Consider the following 25,882-nt stretch of genomic DNA (forward strand, 5'->3'; position numbering starts at 1 on the left):
CTTTAATAACATGTCGAGTCGATTTTCGCACTGCGCCTTGCTTCGGGAAGGGGGGAGAGAGGACTGGCAATCCCCGATGTCCGAGCGTAGGAGAACCAGGCCACACCATGTTACTCGCTTGCTCCAACCCACCCACTTATTTGACCGGAGCCTGCCTATTGCTGTCACATCCCTGTAACGCCAAGGTCGGCGGTAAATTAACGGGTTAAAGACGCGGCAAAACAGTTGGTTAAAAAAGGCGATAATCGGGCTGCAGGTTACTGTATGGGAGGGAATAGCTAATCTGATAGTTTACATCTCATATACATGCCATGGGCGGAAAGGGATACACGTCAGAGATTGATAAAAATGGATAGTGAATCACAGGTTAGACTTACGCGGCCAAATTGTGGTTAGAAAATGGGTTAGAAACAGGGTAACCGTGGCCGCGCTTTACTGTATCTGCCTGTGTTAGCAAACAGCATTATAATGAGACTATCAACCAACACATAACCATTTCTAAGTACAAAGAAAAATTTACATAAGTCTACATGAATTTATTGTGCTCAGAAATATGAGATCCATATTGAAAAGCCATTTAGATTGATAACTCAAAAGGTATCAGTCTAAATGGCAATATAAGCATATTCAGCCACTTAACTATTTATTCAGCTAAATTATAGCTTATCTGGCTATACTGCATACAGCTATGCATTCCTGGAAGGGATTGTGTCGAGAGAGAGAGATCGAGAGAGAGAGAGAAGTATATTCAGAGAGGTGTATGCCACTGAACATACAGGACAAGTTATCCAATCTGTAAAGTTGGGCTGTGGGCACTTATGGATAAATTAGGATAATTTCATAGTGTAAACTACATAAATGCACAGGAAAAAAAAAAAGAAGACATTCTGACTAGAATCTGAGAGCTAAAACTTCTGCAGCTCAGATTTCAAAATGAGTAAAGGACAACACTGAATTCTAACAAAGTTTTAGCCATTGACTGCTAGTCAAGAAATAGATTTAGTCTAATAAAAAGATAGCATCTGCTCTATTGTCTTGTCTGTTTTTGAGTGCCCACAGAAAGAAAAGGTTATAACAGTATAGGTAAGAGAAAGGCCTTGAAGAAAAAAAAAAAAAAAAAAAAAAGGCAGCAACACTGCTGAGCAATTAAAGCTAAGATCAACAACACAATGATGATTTACAGGATACGCACAGGTACTGCTGATCTCATGCAATACAAGCTCAGCAGGGCTGGACCACACATTTGAGTAAACAGACACTGGTGATATTTTTGACCAAGTGGCATGATGTCAGCAGAACTCCGACTATGGCTTTCTTACCCTCGACTAAACCTTCCAACAGCAATGACTACAAAATAGCTTCTATAGGCCTAGGCAAGAGTTGTTGACTCCTAATATAGGGTACAAGAATCATACACACAGTACACTGTACATGGTTTATTATTTTACAGCAGAATAGCTCATGATCACTAAATATTTAGATATACAAAACAGACCATGAACTGTGGAATACCTCTGGACAATTTAATGGCCTGCAACCATGATTTTGCCTTGGTAAATACAACACTGGAATTTCTTAAAGCTTAAATGGTCCATTATGAAATACAAGTAATTCTACATGATCGGCTAGAGTTAAACACCAACTTGGCTGTTTTTAAATAACTTTTTTTAATTCGTCGTACAGCACAAGCACAAAGGCACCACCCATGCCTCGGAGAACATTAGACCATGCACCCTTGAAGAAGGCACTTCCACCTTCATCCCTTAAAATCTTCTTCCAGCAGTCAATTGTTCCCGTATACATAATCTCAGCTGAAAGAAAAAAAAAAAAAAAAAGATTTAAATATTAATTCTGAGATTTCACAGCTTTTGCTAATGACCAAGCATTAATATACAGTTCAGAATTTAGGCCCTGATGAAAGAAAACCAAGGAAGTATGACCCGATGTGTTTTATCACATCTTTGGGATGGCTACGTATTATGCTAGACACCACTAGTTCCAAATAATTGCATATTAAGTACAAGAAATGCATGTCAGGTGATATGTATAAAGAAAAATGTTACTTATATCAAGCTTGAGGCTTTACAACCATGGGCAGGGAAATGCAGCATTTATTTTTTCTTTGTTATAGATTTTATATAAAAATACCTTTGAATTTAGAGACACTTGAAATTTGAAAATATGCAAGTAAATCCTCTCTCAATTCCAACTCCACCCTCAGCACACCAACATACTTTTGCACACATAGTATAAACAAAAACTGTTGTGTACACTCTTATGCACCACCCCCCCCTCCCCCAAAAATTGCTTTTCTAATGGGGGTTTACATGCAAAAACTTGTTTCTGTGAATAAATCCTTTTGAAAATTACCCCCCTTTATGCCGAAAGCACTGAAAACGGAGTTGTACCAGCTTTACAAAAATCAGAAGTAAAAGGGTGGTTGTAATTTTATTTAAGACTAAGCTATTTTTAAAACTTCAGAACAGAGCAGAGGTTTATAATATAATCCACTAATGCTTTACTCTGGCTAAGTAGCTAAGGCCTTACTTACCTATTTGCATGTGCTATCCAAGCTATTGGAGTCAATGTAACTGAAGATGGAATGAATCACTCTTTACATCTGAATCTGTCTGTCTTTCTGCAACTGCCTAAACTGAATAGAACTAAACAAGAGCCATTACTTTACTTCCAATAAAATGCTGTGAACTGGAAACATAATTCAACCTAATACTTCACACGCTAATCAAACACTATTTTCATTCTGTCTGAAAAGAAAAACAGTGAAAAACCGGTTGGCAATGCCTCAATACTCAAAACGGTTCAGAGAACGTGCAACGCAACGTCAGCTCTTTGGAATGTGTGTGTCCATCCAGCATCTCCCGTGCCTCCTTTCGTTTTTAAAGAAAGACATTGGAGGTAGCTAATAGCAATAACTGTTAAGCCCTTTGGCATTTTAAATCCAGGTGTATCTGTTGCTCCCCCTGCTTAGGCAGGAGCAGAGCCTTATGAGACTTTTTGGTGTCCGTTTTGTCAGTGTTTCCCGCTAAGGAAGTCATACTTGGCGGAACACCTTGTTTACATGACAGTTTCTAATTGTTTCATTGAATAAATGCACCACTGTTTATATCTATTCATTTGTGCATTAGTCTCTTGTTGTAGGCAATGTAGATGTAAATTTCTTTGTAACACTGTCATGTCTTTCATACTGTAACAATATTGCGATGCACCTCTGTGGCCAATATACACTGCAATCAGTTGCGAGTGGTTGAACGTTTCTTGGATGAAAGTTGGGTTTTTTTTTTAAGTGAGGGTGGGTTTATTATGTTACTATATTGTCATTTGAGGAGATGCACGCTCCCCAGGTGGCCCTCCCAGCACAGAGATGCGCCGGCAGAACCAGCGGGCCCCAATAGCGCCAGCAGGTGCCCGAACCGGAGGAGGAGACGCCACGACGACCTGGCAGCCACTGGGCCTCCACGGCTGAGAGGACTGCCCCTGGTGACCTCATCGGGAGGCGCCTGGGCAACCCACAAGAAAGGCGCACTCCCCAGGCGTCGTGCGCCGAAGGAGCGTGACAAAGGGGCACTCCCCTTTGTGCACGCCTTAGTACTTACACCAAACTAGAAAAATCTTACTGCTGCACCCCAAAAAAAAAAAAAAATGGCAAATGCTCAATACCCTGACTACAACCACCTCAAGACCAGCAGAAAGGAACTAATCACAGATAACCCACAGAACGAACCAAGAAAAAAAAAAAAAAAAAAAAAAGACTGTACCAACACACAAACCTCACTCACATCAACACTAAGACCTACAGCAGCTACATAGCACTATCATTCCTACTATTTAATGCACAATCCATAATAAAGAAAAATACCCATCACAGACCTACTCGAAGATTACAAACCGGATTTCATAGCCATCACGGAAACATGGATAAAAAACACCGACCCTGTCTTAATCAACCAAATCAATAACCCTATCTACAAAACATTTTCAATCCCCAGACCAAAAAAAGAAAGGTGGAGGTCTTATGCTAATCATAAAAAAAAAAACCCTACAGATGAAACTACTTCCAACACACACCCACACACCACTGGAAATTCGACTCACCAAAACTACAAATCTGCCTTGTATACTGCCCCCCCCCCCCCAATTCACTGGATCGGAACTGGTCACCACTTGTAGAATTTTCTCTTGACCAAACTATCTATCAACAAACCCATCATCATATTAGGTGACTTTAAACATCCACATAGATACCACCCCCACTCCTCCCCATGTACCGCAATTATAGACACTGTCTCATCCCTAGGCCTAAGTCAAATCAATGGCCCAATGCACAAAGCAAGTCACACACTAGACCAGGTCTTCATCAATACTGAAATACAGGCTACCTACCAAACAAAGATCACAAATATCCCCTGGTCTGACCACTCTATAATCCATTCCACTCTGACTTCCAATTGTAAATTTACTACAATAAAAAGCCCACCTAAATCTCTCTCCTACTGGCCACCCTTTAACATTGTAGATTATCTTGAAGTGTCTCAATCAGAACTATCAAACAGACCTAACGCAGAAAACACCACTTCCTCTTGGCTCACCATCACTAAAACAATAGCAGACAAGATAAACCCCATGATAAAGAAAACAAAAAACCCAAAACACCAGAACCAATGGTACGACAATATCAGATTATCCAAATGGGAACTCAAAAAAAAGAAAAACATGGAGAAACACACTACTTAATGCCTACCGATCACACTTAGCTGACTACAAAAAAAAAAACAAAACCCAAAAAAAACCCCCAACTTATCCACAACGCAAAAAAGGCTTCTACTCAAGCAAAATAAACAAATACCATCATAACCCAAGAATGCTTTTCAATATCGTACAAAGCCTAACCAAATCCTCCAATGACCAGATATCAACCTCCAAGATCACATGCAACGAATATGCAGATTTCTTTAACGAAAAAAATCAAACACCTCATAAACAACAACACGCAAGACCTGAAAATACAAATCAAACAAGCTGGCCCAACTTTGATACAGCATCTTCACTGGAAATCCAAACGATAATAAAAAAAATGAACCCAGCTAAACACCCTATTGATTGCATACCCATACCGACGATCAAAGCCATCAAACCATCAATAACCAAAATGTTAACAGACATTGTAAACCTATCCCTCACAGAAGGAAACTACCCTGACTGCTTAAAATCAGCAATTATCAAACCCATCCTGAAAAAAAGACCAACCTTGATCCAGAAAACCCACTAAACTACCGACCTTATCAAACCTACCATTCACTGCCAAAATTATCAAAAAAATTGTACACTCCCAACTCAGCAACCACCTGGAAGAAACATCCTACTCCCCATGCAATTTGGTTTCAGAAAACACCTGAACACTGAGTCACTACTCTTATCTTTAAACACCACCGTGCTCAAAGGCTTTGAAAAAGGACACAGCTACCTTTTAGCCCTACTTGACCTATCAGCAGCCTTCGACACAGTAAACCATTCAATCATGATTGACCATCTCTCCGAAATTGGTGCAAAAGAAAAAACCCTATAATGGTTCTCATCCTATCACAAAGAACCTACCAAGTGTCTCTCAACGACACCCTCTCATAGAAAATAAACCTCGACACCGGAGTTCCCCAAGGCTCCACCCTATCTGTGACACTCTTCAACATTTATCTGCTCCCAATATGCCACTTCCTCTCAAACTTTAAACTGACACTTCATATATGCAGATGATATACAAATATTAATCCCAATACACAACACTCTGGAAGACACCTACAAAAAACCAGCCACTTACCTCACCAAAATAAAACATCTACTAACCAACATGAAACTTATCCTAAACTTCGATAAGACAGAAATAATCATACTGGACAGAAAGAACAACACTCCTCAACTACCACCTCTCAACTTAATGAACCAAAAAGCTGCAATCTCACCTGTGACTCATGCCCGCTACCTAGGAGTCATAATTGAGAATGAGCTATCCTTCAACAACCACATCACTTCTAAAATCAAAGACTGATAGCAAACTCCTTACCCTATGCCATGTAAAACCCCTAGCCACCAACGACTTCAGAACAGTCCTCCAACTACTCATCTTCTCCACCTGACTACTGCAACTCCCTGCTATTCAACTTACCTCTCACAACCATCCGACCACTCCAAATACTACAAAATACAGCTGCCAGAATACTCACTGGAACTAAAAAACACAATCACATTACTCCTACACTTATTTCACTACACTGGCTCCCAATAATATTCAGGATAGAATACAAAATACTATCCATATTACACAAAATATACAAAAAACAAACAAACTGGCTAAGTACATCTATAAAACTACACTCCCCAAACAGAAACCTCCACTCAAACAAAGGTCTATTAAAGATTTTACCTACTCATTCCAAACAACTTACCTCAACTCGGAAGAGAGCCATATCCCTAGGAGGTCCCAAATTCTGGAACACCCTCCCAACCGAACTCAGAACACAGCAAAGTTTAAAAACCTTCAAAAAAAGAACTAAAAACCTGGATGTTTACCAAAGCCTATCAAAGCACCCAATGACTCCGATATTATTTCACTCCTACTGGACCTATGCAAACATGTGGAACCAATGCAAGCACGAAATACAAACATAACTGAAACCGCATAGTTTGAAATACAAACTAGGTTTATAAAGCCTACAATATTTATGTTGACAATCACATGAATCTTTGGAAACTCTGTTAAACATCGAAACTTTGTAAACCATTGTGATGGTGAAACTGAACGACAGTATATAAAACTCGATAAATAAATAATGGAAGCAATTAGATTAAGATGGTCATTTTCAAGAAACAAGGGAATGATGACACACACATCTTATTTCACTAACATTTGACTGAGGGTATCGTTATATTACCTGGTCATTGTTATCTACCAAGTACTAGTCTGAAGGGGTTGAATACTTATGCAAGCAGGATTTTTCAGTTAATTTTACTTTACAAAAAAATGCAGAGAAATAATGAATTGTGACTTTGAAATTTTACTTTAAGAGCATATTGGTTTGTAACAAACATTGTCTGGAACAATCTGTGTAACTCATTTATTATCCTCACAAGTCTGCAGACATTTAAGGGTGGGGGGTGCCGAATACTTTTGCAAGCCACTGTGTATATAGCGTATGTACGTATATATTTTCAATGAGCCAAAACTGGGTTAGATTTTCGAATATCAAGCACCATTGCTGTGCAAAGTGACAAGATTAGCAGGAGCTTGTTCTGAAAATCAGAGCTTATCAGACTGGCAAAAATCAGGACTGCTATGGAGGTAGCATTCACAGATACATTAAGGAAGTAGCAGTCTACATACAGTAGCAACACCTGTTAAGAGCACATATACCCAATTCTAAGGGTAGGAATGCTCTTGCAATGGCTGACTTGTTCAGAGTGGTCTGGGTAGAGGAAATGACTAGTAGAGTTAAGAGAAAAAAAAAAATACAAAAGAAAAAAAATCCCCCACCCTAAGGACGTCATGTACAGATAGTGCCCCAACTAAGTTTAGATTCAAATAGACTGTAGAATAGACTAAGCAGGAAAAGTTAGCAAAAATAGGTAATATGTTAAGGGAATTACCTTTTCATAAACTCATGACTTCCTGCTATGGAAGCATTAAGAAAAATTTCTGGACTATACAAAATGTGTGAAATTGTTGGTATAACAAAAAGAAGTACTTCAACTTCCAGGCTAGCAACATGATTACAGTTTAGACATCTAAAAATTGGGAACTGAAAATTAGCATCGAGCAGAAAGCCATTTCTGAACGATGCAGTTTTACAGAGAGCAAATGTTAAAACAAGGCCATTTTACTGGAAGTATTGATCCTCAACTCTGTGTACAAAAGACGTCTACCAAAAACATTTCTGGCTTATATTGCTACCTCCCTAGTGATTCAATACACACTGCACTGAATTTTCAAACCTTGTGAGAAAGTGTTCTGCGACAAGCTTCATTCAATAGTATAAATAAGCTTCTGTGAAACAGTCAAGAAAGGAAGACATTTAAGCATAGGTTAAAATTTAAGTTCTCAACTTTACCTCCTTTACGGCCAGACTGCATCATCATACGACGTCTCACTGTATCAAAAGGGTAGGAGATCACACCTGCCACTGCAGTCACCGTCTGTGCAATCATCCAGCTAATAACAATGTGAGTATTTCTGGGATCTGGAAGCATACCTGTAAGTAAATTAACATTCAGTGACTAGTTCTGTCACTCTGAAATTAAGGACTTCATTGCAGAGCTTAGATAAGCTCTGGTTTCAGCCTGTTACTAAAAACTCTATGGTCACCGTCAGACAGGATGCTGGGCTAGATGGACCACTGGCCTGATCCAACTTGGCCATTCTTATGAAAGCTCGTCAGTTAAGGCCTTCAGTAAGCATAATTATTGATCACAACACTGATTTACAAAAACTGAGTTAAAACCATAAGAATGGTCTAAGACAAATGCACAAGCCAGCAAACACTGTTGTAGCTGCTACAGCACCCAAAGCTTGGTACTCAAACTAATAAAATGAGTAGCATCTATGTGGTGCCTGTGCTGCTCTGGGCTTTCCTCACTTGGACAGTTAAAATATATGAATTTCTTTGCTTACTATGACAATGTAAAATTAAAGTGAATGACACAAAAATAATTCAAGGATCGATGGTTGATCAAAATGAAGAAGTATTCATACAATATGTGGATAGATTTCAGTGATCCAATCATTTATATACTACCACAATTATAACTATAGTCTCTCTCAATTGTTAACTGTTTTTTTGGTAATACACATACTAAACAGTGAGCAATCAAGAGGTAGTTAGCTTCTCAAATGAATAGCCCCTGGCATGGACACTGTTCAGGTTTTGGCATATGAAAGCCTGCTTCAGAGAACACAAACACTTCAGTGCATCAAAGAGAAAACGTTACTGGGCAAGTGATGACGAATCTGCAAGATGTGGTGCATCTGTCTACATTTCTATGCAAACCACTTAGCATGGTTTTCTTATTATAAGTGGTATATAAAAACTTAGGGGTAGATTTTCAAAAAATGGACGCACGCATGTTATACAATTCCGGGTCAGCGCACGCAAGGGGGGGGAAATAATTCAGCAAATTCGTGTGGCGACGCAGCAGGACCTTCCCCAGTTCCCTCCCCCTAACCTCCCCTCCCCGTTTCTTTAACTCACGTTTTGCTCCTGCAAAGGTGCAAGAGCAAGTTGCGCGCATCGGCACCCTGTCGGTGCACGATCCCCCAGCACAGCGGCAATTGGCCACTGTACCGGGCGCCTCTAGCCCCGCCCCTTTTAAAGCCCCGCCCCTTACACGTCCCGGGGTTTATACATAAACGTTACCGTGGTAGACTAACAATGGAGGCAGAGATGGGAAGAGTATGTTTTCTGGATTCTTCACCACCTACCCAGTAGCGTTTTCCCTTTGATGCACTGAAGCATTTGCCAGGCATTCAAAGCAGGCATTTATGCGCTAAAACTTGGATATGTTGGGACCAAGGACTATCCTTTAATTTTGTTTCTGTACAAGTCACATGCATTATCCCTAATAAAATTGTGTCTTACCAACTTGGAACTTGCAGAGTAAGCCCGGGGGGGAGATGCACATGAGGTTTCTGACCAGGGTGATTTTCTCCCCCAGATCTATGCATTTGCATGGACTGCTGATGCATGCACGTGTCCCAGGAAAGTAGGTTGGATCTTGTTTATTGTATTTTAGCTTGTGGAAATGTATTTCATCCTGATAACAGGATGTGTAATATGTTTTCTTATATTTAATGGAGCCAACTCATCTTAGTAAACACATATGACATGGTTAAAGTTTATGTTTTACTGTACATAAGAATCATTAAAAGGTTTCTTCCATTGTGTTTATAGCAGAACTCTAAGATGGACCCTCTTAAATTTATACTTCAGTACCCAGGAACAAATTCTTGGAAAACTCTTTTACCATCACTACTGCAATTTTTAGTTACCTTTTGCCGTATCGTAGATTCCAAAGTAGGCAGCTCTGTAAATGATGATGCCCTGCACAGAGACATTGAAGCCCTGATACAAGCCTCGCAGACCATCAGACTTTGTGATTTTCACAAGACAGTCCCCCAAACCGTTGAATTCTCTGTCTGCGCCAGCTTTTCCCACATCGGCTGCCAAACGGGTTCTGGCAAAGTCCAAGGGGTACACAAAACAGAGAGAAGTGGCTCCGGCTGCTCCACCGGAGGCCAAGTTACCAGCAAAATACCTCCAGAACTGGGTGTGCTTGTCTACTCCCCCCAGGAAAATCTGCTTGTACTTATCCTTGAAGGCAAAGTTGAGGGCCTGTGTGGGGAAATATCTGATAACATTCGCCAAGTTTCCTCGCCAGAAAGACAGGAACCCTTGCTCCTTAGGGATACGAACCACACAGTCGATGATGCCTTTGTATTGTTTATCAGCAGCAATTTGTTTACTCGCATGTTGCACCTATGGACAAAAATGGATTTTGAAACTTTGTAAGATTGCCACCAATATTTAATCATTTCTATAAAATGACAAAACCAGAAATTGTACGTCACACGACACAAGAGGATTAATATCAGGAGTCAAACAGGCATTCAGTAAAAGAAAAACTATAAACATGTTTTCCCCCATGGATTGATTACAACTTAAAATTAGTGTAAAAAAATGTGCCATTAATTTAAATTCAATTTATTTAAAAAAATGTTTATATTCCACTTATATCAAAATGTGTGTTAAACAGATTTGTTAATTTTGTTTCCTATGTAGGACAAAAAAACGTTACGCTTTCACGTTTCCTATAAATCAGTAGTAGGTGCTGCTCATAGTTAGGCTAGCTAGTTTAGAGGCAAAAGGTTCACACAGTATGGATTTTATTCTTTAGTGCATGAAAAAGTCAAGTTCCTATAGAGAGAAAAAAAACAAAACACTTTATTGGACTAATTATAGGAGAAGACTAATTTAACCTCTAGAATTTGTTGCCAGAGGATGTGGTTAGTGCAGTAAGTGTAGCTGGGTTTAAAAAGGTTTGGATAAGTTCTTGGAGGAGAAGTCCATTAACTGCTATTTATCAAGTTTACTTAGAGAATGGTCTCTGCTATTACTAACATTAGTAACATGGGATAGACTTAGTTTTTGGGTACTTGCCAGGTTTTTGTAGCCTGGTTTGGCCACTGCTGGAAACAGGGTGCTGGGCTTGATGGACCCTTGGTCTGACTCAGTATGGCAATTTCTTATATTCTTATGCAGTTAATATGCATGCAGGCAAATTCAGGCTTTTCTGGTCTCCTCACTTCATTTGCACAGGGTGTTTGAATCTGGCCCTAAGAGAGCAGGATGCACAACAAGTAGCAATGTCTACTATTGACAATTAAATTACCGTAGGTATTATCAGAAAGCTTTGCAAAGCATCATTTAAAAAGGTTTACCAAAAAATATTCTTCCTCCTGTGATACAATAATCAGTTCTCAGAGACTGGTAATCAATGGATTCATGATGGTGAAAGAAAAAGACCAACAAGGAGCCACAAGGACTACTGCTAGGTGCAGTCCTCTTCGATCACATTGAAGGCAAAGTGTGCCTATTTTCAAATATGAAAGTCTGCAACAGTTGATACAGAGGGGGTAAATAATATGAAGGCTGATTTTAGAAACTTGGAAAAGATCTATAATATAGCAACTATGTTTTAAATTTAAAAAAACTATTCACGTACTCCAACATCCATCCTTAATTCCAAAATTCTCTGACGCTAGTGATACACCAATATAATGCTTAGTAGTGAGTGACCATCATACTAGGCTTCATCGATATAGCATGACGCTTCAGGACTCTGCCTTATATATAATCATAAGTCACTGTGGTAAGTGATTATATATCAAAACTATTTTAGCTTTTTTTGTATATGCAATATTTAAAAGTTCAAATGTGGATTACTGACCCAGCATGGCAATTTCTTATGTTCTTATAAAATAATTGGCTTATACCAAGAAAACATCTTTTTTGCATATTTGTATATGAAATATTATTGCTTGAGTAAAAGTAAAGCTAATATTGATAAATTGATATTTTCTTTAGAAGATTAAATTTGTTACTACATGAACATTTAATAAAATTTCAATATGGGTTATTACTTTAAGACAAGAATTACAATTATCTCACTTAAATACATTAGCTATTTTGTGGGGGAGGGCTTTAGTAATATTGGTAAGTAAAAAAAATATTTTTGCATTTTCTTTGACCTAAGTATTTAATGATAGCTAATCAGAGAAATTCAATTTAAAATTATTCATAGAAGCTATATTACTAGAGTAATGGGTGTTCAAATGAAATTGTGGAATGATAATTTATGTTTAAAATGTAAAATACAAAGTGGTACTTTGTCATGTTTACAGGGTGTCCTGAATTACAAATTTACTGGAGTACAATGTTTATTAGAAAAAATTTTAAATACTAACAGAATGGTCAGGTAAACTATTATATTTACATTTATATGAAAAGATGAGTATATTGTCCAGCGGAGAAAGAAAATGTGTGTATCACTTTTATTAGGTAAAAAAATATATTGTCATAGAAGGAAGAAGCTCCATTATATGAAACATAAAACAGATTATTGCGTACAACAGCACTTTAGGAGATTCAAAGAAGTACAGATATTCAAAATCTTTAGTGTGACTTAGTGTGCACTAACAGGACCTAGTGCACACTAATTGAAAATGCCAACTGATTGCTATCAATTGGGGGAGCAGTTTGTTAGCCAGAGTTATGGTTATGCGTTCCCTTAGTTATTTGTTGTGTTGCCAAGGTGGCAAGGTGTTTTGGGGGGTGGGGGGGGGGGGGGGGTAGGCAGTGCCTGGTAACAAACATAAGCAAACAATTGACATAACAAATATTTAATACCATCAAGTTTCTAGTCAGCAAATGCAAAAGCATGTATTGCAAATGCATATTTTGAATTTGCCAATCCCTTTGTATTTTAGGAAAGGGGCCCCTGGCATTTTGGTACATGCATACTTTTAATTCCCCTGGTGTCTGTGTTTGGGTGTGGTGGTAACTGGTGAGAGGGAAAGTGAATGGGATGGCAATGTGGGGTGACAGATAGAGAGACTGATTGGAATGATGAGTGGTGAGAGGGGGTGAATGGGGTGACAGATGAGAGAGAATGGTTGGGGTTGGTGAGGTCAGCCTAGTACATGGGGGTGAGACACTTCTTGGAGTAGTAACTGGAGAGAGAAAGACAGCCTGTTGTGTATGGGGTGGGACAGAGGCAGCCTGGTGGGGGGGGGGGGGGGGGGGGGGAAGGGAATGACTGGGGTAACAGATCACATACATATGCCAGTATGCCTGTCTCTCTCCATTCACCACCCCAACCAGACTCTTCCACCTGTCACCTCATACATTTACCCAAGTCACTTGCCTTCTCACCCACACACTCAAACCAGGGGAATTCAAAGTCTGCATATCCCAACACACCAGGGTCCCTTTCCTAAAATACAAAAGTATTGATGAATTCTTAATAAGCATTTGTGGTACATGCTTTTGCCCACTAGAACTTGATGCTATAAAATTACATCACCTGTTACCCCAGCAAACCCCACCTTACAATCATAGCAACACAAACAGGTACCGGTAACTAAGGAGGCAGCCAATGGAATGCAGAACCATACTTCTAGCTAACAAATTCCTCCCAAATTGAAACTTTAACCAGTAACATTTTCAGTTAGTGCGCACTAAGTTCGAAAGTAGGAAAACACGAAATAAATACCTCCCGAACCATTTTAAAAATGGAATCTAACAGATGACCCGAAATGAAGACGCCATGAAAAAAAATCAATACACATCCCTAATAATTGCATATTCTATTCATCTGCTGTTTTGAAATATGTATTCCTTTTTAGTATAGTTTTGCTATTATGAAGTTTTATATATTTTTTTTTTTTGATCTTATTAGGAATGGTGATGCTTGTTTTTCTGTTGGCTTGTTGCCATTTCCAGTCTGGTTTCTATCTGCATATTTCTATTTATATTTTATGGTCTCTCTATTCTGTATTTGGTAAGGCTCTGTGTTTGAACGAAGTGCTATTGCACAGACTTAACACCGAATTTCACTACACCTTTTTCAGTAGCGTTAAGCTGTGCGATAGCTTGCGTTACGGGGCGTTAAGGTTTGATCACATTTCGCGATATCCCCTGCAAGGCCTGTTGAGAGAAAGAGAAAGAGAGAAAGAGAGAAAAGGTACAGTGACCGGTGCTTGCAGTTCAGACTCTTGAGCAGAAGTAACATGTCTTTCCAAATCAAACTGCCAACTCACCAATTCCAGAAGCTCATGAGTTTTGCTAGTACCAAATTAAGATCACAAGATACTGAAGACTTACCAACCCTAAGGCTTGGAATGCCCAAATCCTGGTTTTCCTGGTCGATATACTAGTATATCTTCTACTCCCTTAGGGAAGAGCAAAGAAAAGACTATGGCATGCTCAACATCCTTGCTGTGAGAGCCAGGGAGGAATGATATGAGTGGCAAAGCCTGCCCTGTTCCTGCATGTTGAGTAGCTGACTCCTCCTAGTAGAACTGGAGATTGAACCGAATCTGGGATATAGAAACCACAATTGCCCCAGCTTGGCTACTGCAAGAAGGATCATTCTTACCCAGTCCCAGAGGACCTTCTGAATTATCCTTGTGAATAATGGAATTGGGAGTATATGCATACAGTGGACAAATGTACAGGTGTAACTTTGTGCAGGTTAGTTTGTGTGCATTACTGCAAATCCTGAGAGTCTGTTAGGTGCTATATTTCTCTTTCCATTTCTCCAGGTTTGCACTGCATGCAGAGTGGCTTTTTTTGTTTTCTATTCCAGTTTCTGTTTCCATATTTATAATTTGTGGTATTTCAGTACTTGGTGAAGGTCAGTTCTGGGTGTGTGACCAAGGTGAGGTATTTTACTAGCATGTAGGCATTTATATCAATCTTATTTGTTGTGTTTTCTCAATAGGATATGCATTAGTGGTAAATTACTGACTTTTCATAAGGAAGGCTATCGTGCCTGGTAGTAAAGGGAGTTTGTTTTGCTTTTATTGGGATGTCATCAGAACCAGAATATCTTTTTTGTATGGCGCGTTGTACAGGGTAATGCCCTAGATCTGCTCTGCACTCATTGCTGGGGGTCGAGGGGGTTCCTGCAGATGTAGAGTGCATGTTTAAATTTAGCCCCATGATGGTCACATGTTCAGTGTGTCACACATGTCAGGTGAGTCCCGGCCAAAAAAAAGGTTGAGGTGTTACCCTGTAAGGTAGGAGGCCCCTGTGACAGAAACCCCATGCCTTATCCAAAGATTTCTAGCAGAGGGAAAACGAACACTAGTCCCCTTGCTTGTTTATGTAGAACATGGCTACCTTGTTGTCTGTCTAAATTAGACTTTCCTTTCCAGACATAGAGCAAGTGAAAACAAAGGGTTCATAGTTCTAAGAAGTTGATCTGAAGGCATTTCGCATTTAAAGGCGTACATGCCTCAAGTCTATGTCACACCAATATGAGCCCCTCAGGCTCTGGTAGCGGCATCGGTAACGTGTCACCTGATGATGCAGGATCCACAGAGCAAGACCCACATTCAAGACTGTCTGCTGCAACCACTATGGTAGGAATGTTTTCATTCCGGTAGTTACGATAGCAGATGGAACAAGGAAGACCCCACTGAAGATCTCATTTAACGGAATTGTGGAAACTACATGCACCCCAGCTGAGCAGGACTGCTTTTGCTAGAGTCTTGTCTCTGATGGAGGGTCTTCACTAGGCCCCCCAAAGTACAGCTATCCTTTCATTTGGAAGGAATGCTCACTTGCTCCTGAACAGTCTATCCATGCTCTTATGAATTTATTCTTCTGAACCAGGGTAAGGCTTGACTTGGCAAAGTTGATCAGGAAACCCAGGGACCATTTACAGCTTCTGCTGGTAAGCTACTGTGATGAATGACCCCCAAAGGAAGTTATATTCTTTTATCTTATTTCACTTGAATTGAGAAAGTTACCAGCATAAAAATATTCTCTAAAAAAAAAAAAAAAAAAGTGAGAACTTTTTAAATAGCACTAATCACAGCACTGATTATTATTTGTGACCCTGAATAATTGTATGCAAAATTCTCAAAGCATTTGAGATGCTCTGGGGTGGGATGAAGGTCCTATGAAGCTAAATAAATTCACTGGAGTTCTATATTATACTGAAGTAACAGAGACTAGTGCTCCCTTTATGTTTTTTCTTGCCACAAGCTATTCTAGACAGACATCACTCTCTCAGTAAAGTGATATTTAATGTCCTCTGATCCTTCCTTCCTCTGTAGCTTTATAGGGCTCATTGCTTTTCAGTATTATTCTATGGAAAATGACTTCTTGCATTTTATTGAAGTCTAACAACATGCCATACTGGGTCAGACCAAGGGTCCATCAAGCCCAGCAAGCTGTTTCCAACAATAGCCATTCCAGGCCACAAGAACCTGGCAAGTACCCAAAAAATAAGTATATCCCATGCTACTGATGTTAGTAATAGCAGTGACTATTTTCTAAATCAACTTAATAGCAGGTAATGGACTTCTACAAGAACTTATCCAAACCTTTTTTAAACCCGGCTACACTAACTGCACTAAACACATCCCCTGGCATAAAATTCCAGATTTTAATTGTGCATGGAGTGAAAAAGAACTTTCTCCGATTAGTTATAAATGTGCCACATGCTAGCTTCATGGAGTGCCCCCTAGTCCTATTAACCGAAAGGGTAAACAACAGATTCACATTTACCCATTCTAGACCTCTCATGATTTTAAACACCTCTATCATATCCCCCCTCAGCCGTCTCTTCTCCAAGCTGAAAAGTCCTAACCTGTTTAGTCTTTCCTCATTCCATTCCCCTTATCATTTTGGTCACCCTTCTCTGTACCTTCTCCATCGCAATTATATCTTTTTTGAGACGTGGCGACCAGAACTGTACACAGTATTCAAGATGTGGTCTCACTATGGAGCAATACAGAGGCATTATAACATTTTCTGTTTTATTTACCATTCCCCTTCTAATAATTCCTAACATTCTGTTAGATTTTTTGACTGCCGCAGCACACTGAGCTGACAATTTCAATGAATTATCCACTATGACTCCTAGATCTCTTTCCTGGGTGGTAGATCTAATATGCAAGCTAACATTGTGTAACTATAACATGGGTTATTTTTCCCTATATGCATCACCTTGCACTTATCCACATTAAATTTCATCTGCCATTTTGATGCCCAATCTTCCAGTCTTGCAAGGTCCTCCTGTAATGTATCACAGTCTGCTTGTGATTTAACTACTCTGAATAATTTTGTATCATCTGCAAATTTGATTGCCTCACTCGTCATATTCCTTTCCAGATCATTTATAAATATATTGAAAAGCACGGGTCCCAGTACAGATCCCTGAGACACTCCACTCTGTTTCCTGTCTTTTAACCAGTTTGTAATCCATGAAAGGACATCACCACCTATCCCGTGACTTTTTACTTTTCCTAGAAACTTCTGAAAATCCAAATATACTACATCCACCGGTTCACCTTTATCTACATGTTTATTAACCCCTTCAAAAAAGTGAGGCAGATTTGTGAGGCAAGTCTTGCCTTGGGTAAAGCCATGCTTACTTTGTTCCATTAAACCAATGTCTTTCTATATGTTCTGTGATTTTGATGTTTAGAACACTTTCCACTATTTTTCTGGCACTGAAGTTAGGCTAACTGGTGCATAGTTTCCCGGATCGTCCCTGGAGCCCATTTAAAATATTGGGGTTACATTAACCACCCTCCAGGTACAATGGATGATTTTAATGATAGATTACAAATTTTTACTAATAGATCTAAAATTTCATTTTTGAGTGCTTTCAGAACCCTGGGGTATATACCATCTGGTCCAGGTGATTTACTATTCTTCAGTTTGTCAATCAGGCCTACCACATCTTCTAGATGTACCGTGATTTGTTTCAGTCCATCCGAATAGTTACCCATGAAAACCTTCTCCGGAACGGGTATCTCCAATATCCTCTTCAGTAAACACCGAAGCAAAGAAAGCATTTAATCTTTTCATGATGGCCTTATCTTCTCCAAGTGCACCTTTAACACCTAAGTCATCTAACGTTCCAACTGACTCCTTCGCAGGCTTTCTGCTTCAGATATATTTTAAAACTTTTTTTTTTTTTTTTACTGTGAGTTTTTGCCTCTACGGCAATTTCTTTTCAAATTCTATTAGCCTGTCTTATCAATGTCTTACATTTAACTTGCCAATGCTTATACTTTATCCTATTTTCTTCCGTTGGATCCTTCTTCCAATTTTTTATTAAGATCTTTTGGCTAAAATAGCCTCTTTCACCTCCCTTTTTAACCATGCTGGCAATCGTTTTGCCTTCCTTCCACCTTTCTTAATGTGTGGAATACATCTGGACTGTGCTTCTAGGATGGTATTTTTTATTTATTTTTTTTAACAATGACCACGCCTCTTGCACACTTTTTACCTTTGTAGTTGCTCATTTCAGTTTTTTTCTAACTATTTTAGCAAAGTTTCCCTTTTGAAAGTTTAGCACTAGAGCTGTGGATTTGCTTACTGTCCCCCTTCCAGTCATTAATTCAAATTTGATTATATTATGATCACTATTAACAAGCGGTCCCACTACAGTTACCTCTCTCACCAAATCCTGTGCTCAACTGAGAATTAGATCTAAAATTACTCCGTCTCTCGTCGGTTCCTGAACCAATTGCTCCAAAAAACTCAACTATTCCATCCAGGAACTTTCTCTCTAGCCTATCCCAATGTTACATTTACCCAGTCAATATTGGGGTAATTGTCTCCTATTATTACTGCACTACCAATTTGGTTAGCTTCCCTAATTTCTTTTAGCATTTCACTGTCCGTCTCATTTTCTCCAGGTGGACTGTAGTATACTATCACTTTACTGCAAGTATCTTGCCTACGCCTTGTATATTCCTGTAAATAGTCCGTTGCAGTTTTTATTTATTGCTTTAATTCCTCCACCTCCTGCTCTTTGTATACTCCTCCTTGTTCGCCCTCCCTGTTCATTGTAATTTCTACCTTTAAAGTTACATTGTAAACCGGTATGATGTATGCATACTAATACCGGTATATAAAAGTTTTAAAATAAATAAATAAATAAATACTCTTCCCCAACACATAAGGGATTTCTTCCCATTAAGATTCGATTGTGCATTTAGTCTCATGCAGGATGTTTATCCTGTTGGACTCTTATGCCATCCCGGATATAAAGGGCCACGCCGCCACCAAGATACTCCTCCCTGTCATTGGATATAATTTGTACCCCAGTACGGCACTGTCCTATTGGTTATCCTCCTTCCACCATGTCTCTGAGATGCCAATAAATCTTATCATTCACTGCTATAACCTCGAATTCTCCCATCTTACTTCTTAGACTTCTGGCATTAGCATGCAAACATTTCAAAGTTTGTTTTGTGTTTGTATTTTCATTCTGCTTTTTAATTGATAGGGATAAACTGGAATCTTTCCTGTGTCTTGCAGCAAGTGCCCTTAGTTTCTTAAGCTCCTTCTGTGAAGGATTTGTCTTGCAAGTCCTGAACCATTTTGGTAAGCTTTCTCAGACTATCTTCATCCTCTCAATAGCCTTAGAAATGTATGACCTCCAGAACCGAGCACGGTAGAGATGGAGGTTCTCTAGTGACCTATATTAATACATCACTGCATCCTGATGACATCCTCATACAGTCATCCAAGTATACTGTTAACTGAGCAAAAAAAATTAAAATTCTGTATACTATGTATTTGATAAATGATTAAACATGGACTAAATAACTTCAAATGTAATGTAGAAAAGTAGTTCAAAGATACAAAATTTTAAATATTATTGTGCAGAATTCCCTAGTGTGGTTCATAAGAATGTTCCTTTCACCTCCCTCTCCACTGCCCTAGCCTGAACACCTCTATTCGCTACTATTTCTCTAACCCCCCCCCCCCCCATTCCAGGCCTGAACACCCCCTGTGGTCTTCCCCCTCACTCCACCATAGGCCTGAATTGATCTATGCTCTCTCCTTATACCCATCCCCAAACTCTATGCCCTCCCCTCCTCACACAAGCCCAACCCCATTCATACTGTCTCTCCCCTTAGAGATTTTATATACCGTCGTTCCATGTAAAAATCTCAATGTTTTACAATGTGACATTCACAGTTGTAGCTTAGCAAACAAAGATTAGTCACAGGGGTGGTAATCATAGGCTGGCATAAATACCTATCAAGTTAAATTTCCCTGATTTACTATCTAGTACATATGTCAAAGAGTGCATATGATTAAATCAATATAAAAGGGTTTTTTTTTCACATCTTACGGGCCGATACAGTAAAGCCCGCTCTCCTGTGCATGCGATTCAGTATTCAAATTAGGGTTGGCGGTAAAAATAGGTAAAAAAGAGGCACTAGGGACATTAGCACGTCCCTAGCGCCTCTTTTTGGACAGGAGCGGCGGCTGTCAGCAGGTTCGACAGCCGACGCTCAATTTTGCCGGCGTCTGTTCTCAAACCCGCCGACAGCCACAGGTTCAGAAACCGGATGCCATCAAAATTGAGCGTCCAGTTTTCAACCTGTGAGCCACGGGCCGACTTAAAATTTTTTTTAAAAATTTTGTAACTTTCCCGGTGCCCGAAGAAATTAGCACCTACCTTTGGGTAGGCGCTAATTTCTGAAAGTAAAGTGTGCGGCTTGGCTGCACATTTTTCTTTCTGAATCGCGTGGGAATACCTAATAGGGCGCTATTAGGTTCGGGGGGGGGGGGGGGGGGGTTTGGATGCACGTTTTCGACCCCTTACTGATTAAGGGGTAAAGCTAGTGCATCAAAAATGCGCTGGAGCGCACTGTACTGTATCGGCCTAAACACTCCGTTTTCTCTACGTGCTCCCATGCCTGACCCCTGCAAACCTCTTCCATCCTCCAAGCCTAATCCCTTCATCTCTCTCCTCCCCACCCCCATGGCCTGATTCTCTTTTTTTCCCCTCTCTCTCCTCCATGCCCCATCCCTCTTCTCTCCCCAACTAGCTCTTACTGGCCTGCCTTCCACTTGTGTGGGCTGTAGCTCCTAGCCTACTGGTCCAGCTGCCTTCTACCCATATGGAGGATATGGATGCTGCCTGCCTCCTTCCAGACCATGAGGGATGGCACCAATGCTGTTTGACTTTCCACGTGCACAGAACAACTGCTACTGCCTTCCTGGAGCATGCATGGGGAGATGGGTCATACTTACCTGCCAACAGCCAAATTCTGTACTATATATAAAATGTCTGTGCAGGAGGAGAATTATTTGATTTACGTTCCACCTTTCAAGCACGTCAAAGCAGATTACATTCAGATATTATAGGTACTGTACAGATTTCCTCCTTGAGTAATACTGTTACACTGTCTATACCCTTCAAGGCATCTAACAAAATCACTCTTCCCTTGGTCCTGCACTGAAGTAGCCAGCTTTTGCCCTAATTTAAAAAAGTAGCCAATATATTTATCTGCTATTTGATGGCATTTTTTTAAATTTTATTTTTATTGCATTTCAATATTAAATACACAGAAAATATGGATACTTATGATCATATACATATACCAATGAAATCCAAATTTACTCCAAATAATATTTCATAACATCCAATCATAGGAAATTAAAAAAAGAACTGGAGATCCTACAAGCTAAGTTAACTTGGAGCAAATTACAAAAAAAAAACAAAAAAAAAAACAAAAAAACCAGCTTCGGCATAGTTATTCTTGTCTATTTCTACATTAAATATCATTATTTTCCCTCTTAAAATAGTATCTAAGAGTGAGTGCCTAAATAAACTCAAAGCTGCTCTGGATTATTAAAGATATATCTTCTATCTCTGAGCTTTATAAAGCATCTACACGGATACTTTAAAGTAAATTGCGCACCTCTAATACTTCCTTTCTTAAAGCTAAAAAATGTTTATGTCTCAATTGGGTTACACGGGTAACATCAGGAAATATTCTTATGGGTTGCCCATAAAAATCTTGTTTTTGATATTTGAAATGTTGTTTTCATCACAGCATCCCTCTCTAAAAGAGATGTAAATTGAACCAATAATGTCGCCCTTTTATCAATATGCGCCTCATAAGACTTTTCCAGAAAGTCAGTTAAATTCAAGTTTCCTTGGTTTTATTGATCTCTCTCATCTTAAAATTGTTGGAGATACTAAATCTTAGATAATATTGGAATAGAATTTTCAGAATACTTCAAAATGTTCTTCAAATAGCTGTTGAATAAATCAACCGGTGAAGCTAAATATATTTTTGGAAGATTTAACAATCTTAAATTGAATTTCCTGTTCTGATTTTCCAATAATTCAATTTTCCCTTCATTTTCTACAGCAGATTTTATCAAATTTGTTTGAACTTTTTGAATTTCTTCTATTTTCAAAACAGAAGAATTTACATTCTTTTCTAGCTTATCTATTTTTTCCTCTATATAGGTATTATTTTTTAAGGCTTCCTGGGCAGTCTTAGTAAGGTTATTTATTGACTTTTGAACATTTACCATCATTAATCCCAATTCTTCAATAGAAAATTTTGTTGGAACTATAACAGGCATATCCTTAATTCCAAACTATTGTACAACCCCTTTTAACTGTTTTAAATGTCCCACTCTCCCCTTCAGTTGACAATAAAGAGCAGTCCTTTAATTCAATATAAAAGATTGTTCTCTTATATCATCAGGTACTTTGATTGAATTCAAATCTTCATTCCGAGAATTTATAGATTCTTTTGATGCGGATTGAGTTTCCATAACCCTTACGGATGGAGGGCCAGGTTTTTCTGGGGAACCAGGAGTGAGAGATGTTTCATTGGCCAGATAGCTCTTCTCCTGCTCCTGAGCTGTGCTATCAGCGACCCCTTCCGGTGTAAATGTGGAAAGAGCTTGGAAGCATTCCTTAATGCTGGGTTGAAGTATCTTATTTGGCGTTGATGTTAAAGAAGAAGTTTCTCTCAATTTCGCTTTCCTCTTGGTGTGAGGCATAGCGATTTGATAATACACTTGTAATTAATTTCCAAAATATTAACCCAGCCAGGATTACTCGCAAGTTAGACAAAAAATTTGACTTTTACTTAGCTTGCTATTGTTCTCCATGGCCGCAACCTGCAAAGTTTCCGTCCCACACCGTTCCAACCCGGGCAAAGCTGCACGTGGCTTAGCCGTTGCGCCGGTATAGGCAGGTTTTTATGCCTATCCGGCTCCTCCTCCAACTTCCGATGTCACCAGCTCTCCAACCCGGAAACAAAAAAGTTCTTACGGGTCTCTCGCCAGCAAACCCGCAGGTAAATTGAGGAAATTTCACGGGCCTCTTACCAGAAGACCCAAATGGCATTTATATAAAACTAGTAGCATCCATATAAATTATAGTATTAGTATTTCAAGTCCACCTAACAAAACTGTTTAACACATTTGCACAGGTACAAGACTCTTTCCTAAAGGGTTTACAATTTAAGTGGATACCTGAGGCAAATGAGATAAAATGACTCATCCAAAGACACAAGAATGCCTTTGTAAGAAGCAGGATTTGAACCTTTATTGCCTTCGTTGAAAGCCCATTCATTACTCTAACCTTACTCGGTGAGACTATTGGGCAACCCATCAAAATTAGCCTGTCAACGCATAACTGACCCATTGCAGAATCTTTAAAAGCTACAGAGTACCTGCCTGCCTTCAGTCTCAGCTCTCTCGCTGCTCCAGCAGCTACCTTCACAAACAGCAAACTCTCCTTCTTTGCTCCTCCCTTCCCCATTCCTCCTGCCCTGAAGTGGGGGAGGCGGGGGGGGGGGGGGGGAAGTTGGCCTTGACAGAAAAAGCAATCAGAATATTTGAACCCTCAAAGGTCTCGTAAATCCTTAAACAAAAAATGACTGATGATTCCTGGATGGAATGTTTCTTTAGAAGAATTTCATCTTTATACAAAGATTCTTGCACCTATATGCCTCTACTATAAACCAGCTACAAAGAGTTGGGTGTGTTTTTTTTTTTTTTTTCAGAAGTCTACAACTGCTGATGTCCCACAGCTTGCAAAGAAGTCATTAATTTCAATTCATAGAAGCCTTAACTGACACTACTGACAAGTTTTAAATCTATTACCATGTGTCCACGTGAGTAATTAACAGCATGCAAACTGCTGATGCTGAGGGCATTTTTAGCAAACATAAGCTCAAATACTCAGAAAGACAAGGACTTGCTCAAGAAAATGTAAAAAGGATGGTTGCATAGTGCACTGTATTTCAATACAAAAAAACTCACATTTCAGTTACAAGTTTTTAACACAGGCCTTTAATTAATAGTTGATATTTGCTCTTGGTAAATTTTCTATTCGTATATAGTTTAATTAAAGGTTTGTTTCTTTTTAAAACGTGAATTGTTCTCAATTTAAAAAAAAAAATTGAACTTTTTTTTCAAGGTGTGCCTCTTTGCAAAATTATGCAGATTTTTCACAGCTGGCGCAGAAATTGCTAATCTGTTGCAGAACCTTGAAATGTCTGCCACTGAAAACCGGGGGATCTGACCTTAAAAACAGACAATCATTGACAATGCATGCTTAGATCCTTTGCCTCAAGACAGGTCGTCAGGTTGCGCCACCAATGAAGTCCAGCAATAGGATGCTAAACCGCCCCATACTGACAGGTTCTCAATTCCTCCTCGAGACCAGGAAGGGGTCCATCCATAGCTCACGGCTTAGATGTTGCACTTGGATCATAGCCAGAAGGCAGATAAATAAAAAAAAAAACCCTAATAGCGTAAGATGCCAACAGCAGTACACAGCCTGGAGCAACAGAAAGACTAATGGCCAATAATAATAAAAGAAATCTCCTAAGACTTCGTGTTACCGTATGCAGCAGGCCACAGCCGCCTCCTTGTATTTTGTATCAGCGTCTTCTCTCCCATCTCACAGGTCGGGGTGGGAACTAGAGCGCGAGAGAATGGCTCCGCTGGCACGTGAGCAGCCCCCTCGCGCCGCAGGAATCGTCGGGCCCCACACTGTCCGCATGCGCCGCAGTGACTGACCGTCAACCTAGCCGCCAGCTCACCCAGTCCTGGGCACTGCGGCATCACGTGACAGCGCTGGTACCCGGGCTCCAGCAGCAGCCGGCGCTCGCTCAGCCAGCTGACGAGCACAGTGGAAACAGCAGCCAAGGAGTAAGCAGCACCCCCCCTTTTTTTTTTTTTTTTTTAGTAAGCAGTCACTCCGGCAATACTAAGTGGGGTAGAAAGCATCAAGACAAACATAGCCTGATCTCCGGCGCCCCCTTCCAAACTGCTCACCCGTAACAGTTCCTAAGCCTTCCCCGAGCGGAAAGGAAGGCGCGCAGACGGGCACCGGCAGCGATCTCAGCCCTTAAGCCGCCTTGCATCGTGCACGTTACACACACAGGCGGTCGCCTACCTGCAGCAGCAGCTTCACCCTCTCGATGGGTGCCACGGCGGTTTTGGAGATGGCAGCGGCAATACCGCCAGCAAGAAAATCTTTGGCGAAGGAGACGGCTTGATCCATAGCTGAGGCACCCTTTACTTTTCTCGCCCTCCGCTCTTATAAATAGTAAGAAAGAACTAGGCGGATAGGTCCTGTCGTTGGTTCGCCGGCTGACGCTAAGCTATCCCGAAAAAGAAAGCCGGCCAGAGCTCCGCTAGAAAAGGGGTCGCTCCTCCCGCGCATGAGCTAAGAATTCGCCGGTCAGCGCCGGAGCCCCGCCCCCTCCGAGCCGGTAGCCCTTCCTATTGGTGAA

General features: G+C 40.0%; 1 protein-coding gene across 1 annotated transcript; it reads right to left on the reverse strand.

The window, feature by feature from the left end:
* Positions 1 to 1,421: 1,421 nt before the first annotated feature.
* SLC25A6 (solute carrier family 25 member 6) lies at positions 1,422 to 25,882 on the reverse strand. Its single transcript, XM_029603636.1, has 4 exons — positions 25,543 to 25,882; positions 10,052 to 10,538; positions 8,118 to 8,258; positions 1,422 to 1,811 (listed from the first exon to the last, which is right to left on the reverse strand). The coding sequence occupies exons 1-4, from the start codon at positions 25,648 to 25,650 to the stop codon at positions 1,654 to 1,656; spliced, it is 894 nt and encodes a 297-aa protein (XP_029459496.1). The 5' UTR covers positions 25,651 to 25,882; the 3' UTR covers positions 1,422 to 1,653.

The sequence above is a fragment of the Rhinatrema bivittatum genome, chromosome 5 (genome assembly GCF_901001135.1).
Source record: "Rhinatrema bivittatum chromosome 5, aRhiBiv1.1, whole genome shotgun sequence".
Lineage (NCBI taxonomy): Eukaryota > Metazoa > Chordata > Amphibia > Gymnophiona > Rhinatrematidae > Rhinatrema > Rhinatrema bivittatum.

Bases quoted from the DNA above. Each gene is read 5' to 3' on its own strand.
- SLC25A6 (XM_029603636.1), bottom strand. From the start codon at position 25,650: ATGGATCAAGCCGTCTCCTTCGCCAAAGATTTTCTTGCTGGCGGTATT. The intron at 10,539-25,542 runs GTAGGCGACCGC...TTTTGTCCATAG, and splicing joins GGGTGAAGCTGCTGCTGCAG to GTGCAACATGCGAGTAAACA. The intron at 8,259-10,051 runs GTAACTAAAAAT...ATTTACTTACAG, and splicing joins AATCTACGATACGGCAAAAG to GTATGCTTCCAGATCCCAGA.